At 36.5% G+C, this 9189-nt stretch overlaps 2 protein-coding genes across 3 annotated transcripts in view; one reads left to right on the plus strand and one right to left on the minus strand.

Annotated features, from left to right (window-relative positions):
• Nucleotides 1–9189, plus strand: part of LOC106872705 (ceramide synthase 6) — a 136610-nt gene that overhangs the window by 119059 nt on the left and 8362 nt on the right. For both annotated transcript variants that reach the window (XM_052973080.1, XM_052973076.1), the window contains 2 exons: nt 4330–4422; nt 5029–5157. In XM_052973080.1, the coding sequence (XP_052829040.1) occupies nt 4330–4422; nt 5029–5157 (222 nt within the window). The remainder of the gene's footprint in view (nt 1–4329; nt 4423–5028; nt 5158–9189) is intronic.
• The window catches only part of LOC106872721 (lateral signaling target protein 2 homolog), a 188997-nt gene that overhangs the window by 55298 nt on the left and 124510 nt on the right, over nt 1–9189 (minus strand). The gene's annotated exons all lie outside the window — the stretch shown is intronic.

The following is a 9189-nucleotide window of genomic DNA, read 5'->3' on the forward strand; positions in this document are numbered from 1 at the left end:
AACTATGCTAGTGTTGCGTATTTTTAGACATAACAATGAAGTCAATATATGTAGGTGTAGGCATGGTTGTGTGGTTATGAAGCTCACTTTACAATCATGTGATTTAGAGTTCAGTCCCACTGCACGGCACCTTGGGAAAGTGCCTTCTACTACAGCCCCAGGCTGACCAATGCCTTGTAAGTGAATTTAGTCTGGTCGATGGAAATTGTGTGAAAGCCTACCATAACTGTAAGTGTGGCTGTTACTAGTGTCATGTAATTGGCCCCTGTGCCAGTGGCATGTAAAAAAGCACCCATTACACACTTGGAGTGGTTGGCATTGGGAAGGGCATTCAGCTGTAGAAACTATGCCATATCAGATTGGAACCTGATGCAGCTCTCCAGCTTACTAGTTCCAGTGAAACTATCTGACCCATGCCAGCATGGAAAGCGGACGTTAAATGATGATGATGATGATGATATGTATGTATTTATATATAGAATGCGTATATTTGTCTCTCACCACCACTTGGTAACTGGTGCTGGTTTGTTTACATCCCTGTAACCTATCAGTTTAGCAAAAGACTACAACAGAATAAGTACCAGTCTTAAAAATGAGTACTTGGGTTGATTTGTTTGAGTAAACACTTTGAGGGAGTGAAGGGCTCAGCATAGTTACAATCCAATGATTGAAACAAGTAAAAATAAAGATATGTAGCAACTGAGAAACTTGTTGTTGTTGTCCAACTCTAGATCAACCTTAATTGCACTGACTCGTGGTCAAAGATATTCCAGCCATGTCTATTATGGTTTTCTTCCGAGACTACATTCAACGTGTCTTTCCTGTTTTAAAACGAGTGCAATTTGAGGGACATTTAGTTGATATTTTTTAGCTAGTTGACCATGCTCATTGATGTTTTCTCCTTAGTTCAGCAGGATAAGCAATAATGTATGTAAAGAGATGAACAATGTTGTTTGCTAGAGTTTCTGGAGAGATGGACGTGTGGTTCACCTGAGTATCCGGAGAGACAAACAGTGTGGTTCTGCTGGAGCAGCTTGAGAAACATAGTGTAGTTGAGTGGAGTATCATCATCATCATTGTTTAACGTCTGCTTTCCATGCTAGCATGGGTTGGACGATTTGACTGAGGACTGGTGAACCAGATGGCTACACCAGGCTCCAATCTGATTTGGCAGTTTCTACAGCTGGATGCCCTTCCTAACGCCAACCACTCCGAGAGTGTAGTGGGTGCTTTTTACGTGCCACCGGCACGAAGGCCAGTCAGGCGGTACTGTCAACGACCACACTCAAAATGGTGTATTTTACGTGCCACCTGCACAGGAGCCAGTCCAGTGGCACTGGCAACGATCTCGCTCGAATGTCTTGTGTGGTGTATTAAAATATCTGGAGAGATGGATAAGGTGGTACAGCAGACTGTGGAGAGATGATTGAATTAGTTCATCAGACTAGCCAGCTCGCTTGCTAGTCTGTGCTGGTGAAGCATTTATGGAATTGATTTGCTTCTGGCTGATCTGAAAATGGTAAATAAAGAGACCCAGATAACATTTACAACATATAGATCTATGCATGTGACTCTCTGAGTATCATGAGGAGGAAATGTTGCTTTTTAGTAAATGAATTAACAGTGCAGTGCTGCAGCATGTATTGTAAAGTGACTGTTTCATACATTTGACACAGTCCAGTGAATAGAAGTAAATAAATGAATAATAAATAAATAACATGATGGATGATGTAATAAAAGTAATGTAAGCCAGAACAGACAATAAAAGAAATAATACATTATATATTTGCTTAATCCCTTGTTGAGCAGAGTGGCGCAGTTGAAGTGTAATGGGCTCATAACACTGGGGTTCTGTAGATCGAAACCACACTCTGCAAAGAAATGGAGACTATTTTCAATATTTATTTATTGCATCTGAGTTGTCTGCAAATATACCAACCATATATACATTTATATCTATCTACAGGAGTAGATACAAATTATATTATGCAACAAAAATCTATATAGAGCCAAGGGATTATTGACTGACCTGGGTACACCAAAACTCAAGTAATGGGGTATATAGCTTAGTATATAGGATCATCTTGGAAGATGAACACTGCAGTTTGCCAAAGTATCTGAAGAGACAAATGATGTGGCTTAAGTGTGGTTTGCCTGAGTATGTGAATAGATGACCAGAACAGTTTGCTAGAGTATCTCAACAGACAATCCCAACTATTTTGCTCCAAGTTATTCATGACTATACATATAGTACTTCAAGATGTTACTTTTGTCACATATTGCATGCTCATCATCAATTATCTTCCATCTCATTTTGTTGCATTATTTCTTCACATTGTATTTGTAATAACTTACTTGCTGGCCTGGGTTCATAGAATTGTTTGCTGCATTAAAATATTAAAATGGCAGCATTAACTAACAGAAGTGTTAGTTGCCTACTAGACACCAGATGTAAAGATATTTTGGCCATTTATTCTCTGATTCTATCCTCATAGATTTGAGAAAAAAAAATTTCATATTTGTATCTTGAATAACTTTTCACTCTTTGATATATATATATATATATATATATATATATATATAGAGAGAGAGAGAGAGAGAGAGAGAGAGAACATGGGAGATATCAGAAGTGTTTATTGAATTTAGTGTACTATTTGTAGTTAGATGAATAAGATGCCAGGTAAATTACTAAAACAGATAGGAAAAATGGGTGGGGTTGGGGACTAATGAAAAAAAGCACAAAATAGCAATTTGAGAAATGTATTTATAAAGTAAAATAAAATAGAAGCAACTTAGAAATGCAGAATGTGTTAATTATAAATTGAGAGCTACATTTGTGGAATGGCTGCCATTAAGAAAGAATTGAATGGCATTATAGGATATGTGATGCTTAGTATCTAAGATGAAAACCCAGAGAAACGTTATAATGGTGTGTATAGGATTTATAATGTGTATAAATGTGGAATGGCACTACTTGTAATATTTTGTCTCAGAGAAATTTTCTCAATGGCTTGTGTGTTAAAACACAGGGCTTCGATCAGAATGCTGGTGGATCACCAGACAATGCTTTGACCTGATTTGGTCTCCTCACTGATGAATACCTCAGATATCCTGAACCAAGCCAAAAATGCTTTGTTTCACTTGAAAAATTGATAATGTATTGTGTGCAATCTAGCCAGGCTAGAAACGAGTTAATATATGCATGTGAAACAGCCTCAAATTAATACTAGTGGTATAATATTTTTAGAATATGATGAAAATTGAAGGCTATTTGGATGCTATATTTTTGTCAGCTGAGTAGATATTGTGAGGCACATAAAGATGTACTAAAGAGAGCCTTTGGTATTTAAACTGGCTGTGTCCACCCCAGCTATTTTACCTGTTTTATGTTCAAACCAGACAGATTTGGCTTCTCACACTTACCTCACAATGTCATTCTAAAAATAAACAATCACATCATTAAAATTTCAAGGCTACAAGATAATACATGATTAATTCAAAACAATGTGAATAAATAAGCATTACATTTGACAGAGAAATCTGAATGCTAAAGGGTTAAATTACATACTTTCAACAGAAAGTGAGAGGGATGTTTAGTAGCAGTGTTTGACTATCCAAATCAGCAATCCAGTATACTAATATTGTTGAGCTAATCCTGGTATGCAATCTTATTATTTCCTTTACATGTATATAACTTGTACTGATGTAGGTACTCAGTATTGTTAATGATAAAAATTTCAGTGGATCAGTGGAACATTGTACTTAAGATTTGAACATTAAAGGTATTGATACTGTATCATGATCAGCTGTACCTCTGAAGGTGGGCTCATTTCAGTTTTGTGCCTAATGAAACCAGGTATACACAAGCGGGTAGTAAAGAGTATTAAATTACCAAATGATGTTTAACAATGGTAAGAATTGACATTTGTGTAGAATTAAAATTTAAAGACTTGCACTTAAAAAATTTTTTTTCTTTTTTAATGCAACTTTTAGAAGTTTTATGTTTGAGTTGCTGCTAAAATGATTAACTGAAGTAGAGGCTTTAATTATTAATGGTGCTTCAAGTAAAGAAAATATCTAACGAGGGGTTAGATATTGCTTATCAGGAAACATCCTGATGTTATGGAAACATGAGAAGTAACACTAGGTCAAAAGGCCTAAGATAAAGAAAACTGGAAACTCTTAGGTGAGGTGACAGTTTGGAAGAAGCTATTTTAGATTCCTCTCACTCTTCACATCATCAGACACTGACTGCTTATTTGATCATGATGTAATATCGACAGTTCATATCAGCATATCTAAACTAAGGTTTTTAATTTATCTTTTCAGCATGTGAGCAATGATATCTTTTGGTTTTACATAATAGAGATTGGCTACTACCTCTCCAGTTTGGTGCTTCATTTCACAGATGTGCGTCGAAAGGTAAAAAGCATTTACATATTTGTTATTAAGTGCCATGTCGTAATTTTTTCTTCAACATTTTTGTCCAGAACTAGGCTTCTGGCTCCTATAGTGTAAAGGACTACAAAGAAGAAGAAAGGGAGTTTACAAATTCAAAGGATGTTGACTACCCAAAAGCTTAAAGGATTGAATATCATGGACTAGAGGAAAACAAGACAATGGTAACAAGTTCCAGAGAACAGCAGTTCAAAGAAAGAAGCTAACAGAATAAAAGACATATGACTAAGAGGAAGATCAACAGAGAAATGATGCACTTGGGAAGAGGAGTGACACTTACTGGTCTAATACTCTCTGCCAAGACCTTTAAGTTTATCTGAGTAATGATCATGGAAATATCTATGGAGAAGACATATATACATATATCATCATCATCGTTTAACGTCCGCTTTCCATGCTAGCATGGGTTGGACGATTTGACTGAGGACTGGTGAAACCGGATGGCAACACCAGGCTCCAATCTAATTTGGCAGAGTTTATATATATATATATATATATATATATATATATATATAATGTATGTCTATATATATTACATTTGGAATTTACTCTTGTATTTATTATTTACAGGACTTTTGGGAACTCTTCATTCACCATATTATAACTTTATTGTTGCTGACTTTCTCATGGATTCAGAATATGATCAGAGTTGGTACTTTGGTGCTAGTAATTCATGACACTGTTGATCCCCTTGTAGAGGTAAGTGTCTTACATTTTTTGTCATGTTGGGATATTCGTTCATATTTCAGTTCAAATTGCCTTTTTATTTTTTTCTTTCTTATAAAATTCACTTCTCTTTTTTAACAACGATATGTTTATCAAATGGTACATTGATTAATCTTCCTTGCAGAAATACACATCAGTGAAACTATGGCTGTATCTATACTTTAAGTATTGAGTATTTTCATGTGTAGACCTCAATGGTGCCAGTGATATGAGAAAAAAGTACCCAGTTACACTCTGTAAAATGGTTGACATTTGGAAGGGCATCCAGCTGTAGAAGCCAAGGCAGATACTGGACCTTGGCACACCAGCCTCTAACAAACATTCTAGTCCATGCCAGCAAAGAAAATAGATGTTAAAGGATGATCTAAACAGGATCTTTTTATGGTTTAGTTAAAGGAGAAGGCAAGGAAGTTAACCTCAGGTTGGAGATCTGATCTGAATATTTGCAACAGACTGGACTCCTAAAGGCATCTGTGAATCCAGTTTAAACAGGGTGTCAGATTGAGCCCTATCACCCACACACATGAACAGCTCTTCCGATCTAGTTTCACACAGTTTCTTGCTAACACTGGTCCAAAGTGCTGTGTAGAAGTATTAAACCTCAAATCCTTGTCATTGCAAAGTACACTTCTTAACCACACAGTCACTCCTGCTCATTTCTTGTCAATAATCACACAGCAAATGGTAAGCATCAGGATAGCCTTCATAGAATGAGGTTTCAATTTCCAACTTTAGTTGAAGCAGAAATTACTTTTGAGTAGGGTATAGACATCACAATGTATACTTGTAATCCCCTAAAACTTCAAGCCCTTAGGTGAACATAGATTTATTTAACTGACTTCCATAGGTTACAGTTCTTCTACCAACCTTCTTCATGCAGTATTAATTTCAGTATGCCAGAAATTATGTGTACATGTTTGCATTAATGTGTGCTCAAGCATTATACAATACAGTTGTATATTCACAAATTAATGCAAATAAAGAAAGCTAGCTCATCACATCACCAGAACATCATAGTTACATCAACAGTTCAACTCTAAATATTCTGTTATGGGAGAATCCTGAACACCCCCACATGACTGAAGGTGGACTGATTACAATAAATAAGAACTGAGTGAACTGTCAAGGGGGTACTTGACAGTATTAGTTCAACCGTGTTGGTTTATTGTTAGTTCAATGTGTGTTGGTTTAACAGTCAGTAGCTGAACAGTGTATACTGAATATCACACCTGTGTTCGAGTACATGGAGTGATTTCTGTGTTAACATAAATATTCTGTAAAAGGTTATTTTAGATAACCAGGACCAACTATTTAGTTGTGTGACACTGTTTTATACCAGAGGTGTATACCTGCATCATAACATAGTCACACAAAATTCACTCCTTATATACACAGTGAATGGAAGGTTGGAACTGGACCATGGTGTTCTGGTGGTCTGATGAACTAGCTTTCTTTATTTCTATTTATTTGTGAATATACAATTGTATTTGTATAATACTGAGCATACATATTACTGCAAACATGTTTGCATAATTTCTTGTATACTGAAATTAATACTGCATGAAGAAAGCTGCAAAACATAAACGTCACCGACTGCTATCACGAGTAATTACTCGTGGCACGTGCCTGATATACATTTATAGATATGTACATTGTCATCATTTAATGTCCATGTTCCGTGCTGGCATGTGCTGGATGGTCTTACAGGTTTTGATGTGTCCAGGGGCTGTATTCAGTTTCAGTGTCTACACGCACATACATACATACATACATATATGTATGTATGTATGTATGTATGTATGTATGTATATATATATACATATACACAACGGGCTTCTTTCAGTTTCCGTCTACCAAATCCACTCACAAGGCTTTGGTCGGCCTGAGGCTATAGTAGAAGACACTTGACCAAGGTGCCACGCAGTGGGACTGAACTCAGAACCATGTGGTTAGTAAGCAAGCTACTTACCACACAGCCACTCCTGCGCCTATAACTGATAAATTAAACCATGCTTAAAGTAAATTTTGGGGCTGATTTGTTCAACTAAAACCCTTCAAGATGGTGCCCCAGCATGGCCACAGTCCAATGACTGAAACAGGTTAAAAAAGTGACATTGTAACTGAATTTTCTTAAATTAGTTTATCAAATTATTTTTAATGGTAATGTTTATCGTATCTTGGGAGGGTCATTTTGCCAACAATAAGCACATGCACTGGTTCAGTTTCACTTCTTTATTAATCAGTTGGTTAGTTCTTTAACTACTTGCTTAATTAATCTATCGGTTGTTTGTCAGAGTCCTTTCTTTGTCATTCATGGCTTTATAAATGATAATGTCCTCTCTCCTCCTGGTCAGCTTCAAATCTGTCCTCCAGTTAATATTTATAGAATTATTAGTATGTCAGGTAAAATGCTTAGCAGCATTTCATCTGTCTACGTGTTCTGAGTTCAAATGCTACCAAGGTTGACTTTGCCTTTCAGCCTTTCGGGGTTGATAAAATAAGTACCAGTTAAGCACTGGGGTTGTTGTAATTGACTTAGGCCCTCCCCCTAAATTGCTGGCCTTGTGCCAAAATTCGAAATCAATATTTAGATAGCTGTATGGTCATGTACATGAAAAGGAGAGAGAGAAAGGAAGTGATTGTGCGTGCATATGCGTGTGTGACTGTGCATGTGTATGTGGGTGTGAATTTGTGTGTGTGTATTCTTAAAAGTGTTAAGCTATTAATAAATGGAGTTTTAGGTGAAATGTTTTGACAAGATAAAATTTAGGTTTCGAACTAGTTGTGATGAATGACAGAAAAAAAAAATGCTTCCGCCAAACTTCTACTCTCTGTGATTGTAATTAGATAAAATTGAATGTTTTCCTTAATTTCAATTTATATTTTGTTTCTTTATTTCCATATCTATCTTATCTAACTTTTAAAGTTTGCTATTGGCCACATTTGAAAGAAAAAAATAACACAGTAGATAGTAACTGGGGTTAGTTAGTTTTTTTCTTGTAAATTTGATATTTTGATAGTAGACATGTTTCTTTTTTTATTTGCAAATCTATTGGGTTGGCAACTAAGTTCCAGCCGTTTCTTTTGAATAAAAATTTTTTTGAAAGGTTTAATAAAAAATAACAACTAATTATTCAATAATGTATTCACCCTTGTTGTTTACAACTTCTTCCCAACGTTCAACAAGATTTTCAATACTTCGTTGGCAGAAATCACCCGATTTCCAATCAAAAAATTGATCCAACCAAGCTCTTAATTCTGCATCAGTATTGAATGAAACTCCATGCATAGCATTTGAAAGAGATCAAAAGAGGTGGAAATCCATTGGCGCCAAATCAGGAGAGTACAGCGATATGGCAGCACTTCCCAGCCATGAGTTTGAATGGCTTCCTTGGTCATATTGGTGATTTGAGGGTGGGCGTTGTCATGCAGCAGAAGAACTCCATGCTGCTGATTAAGTTTTTTCTCTTGAATAGCCGTGTTGAGTTGTTACATCTGTTGAACATAGAGTTCCATGTTGACCGTTTGGTTCCGTTCAAGCAATTCGTAATGGATAATCCCTTCCCAGTCCCACCATATGCACAACATCGTTTTACGCAGATGAGGATCTTGTTTCACGCGTGGTGTCACTTGTTTACTGGGGCTAAGCCATTCCTTACGCTGCTTCATATTGATGTACAGGCACTATTTTTCGTTGCCAGTAACGATTCAGTAAAGAAATTGTTGCTTGTGTCCATGAGTTGAGCTGTGACGAGCAAGCAAACCAGCTGAGATTGTGGCTCGTTGATTTTTGTTGTTGTCACATAAAGCATGTGGAACCCATGCTCCATACTTCTGAACCTTTCCCATAGAGTGAAGATGCTTCTCTATAGCAGTGTGGGAGCATTCCATTTTCTCTGCCAATTCCCTTGTTGTTTGACAAGTATTTTCATGCAAAAGTTGGTTTAATCACTTTTCACCGAACTCAACTGGACGGCCAAAACGAGGTATGCCTTTGAGGTCAAA

Source organism: Octopus bimaculoides, chromosome 1, assembly GCF_001194135.2.
Source record: "Octopus bimaculoides isolate UCB-OBI-ISO-001 chromosome 1, ASM119413v2, whole genome shotgun sequence".
NCBI classification, from domain to species: Eukaryota; Metazoa; Mollusca; class Cephalopoda; order Octopoda; family Octopodidae; genus Octopus; species Octopus bimaculoides.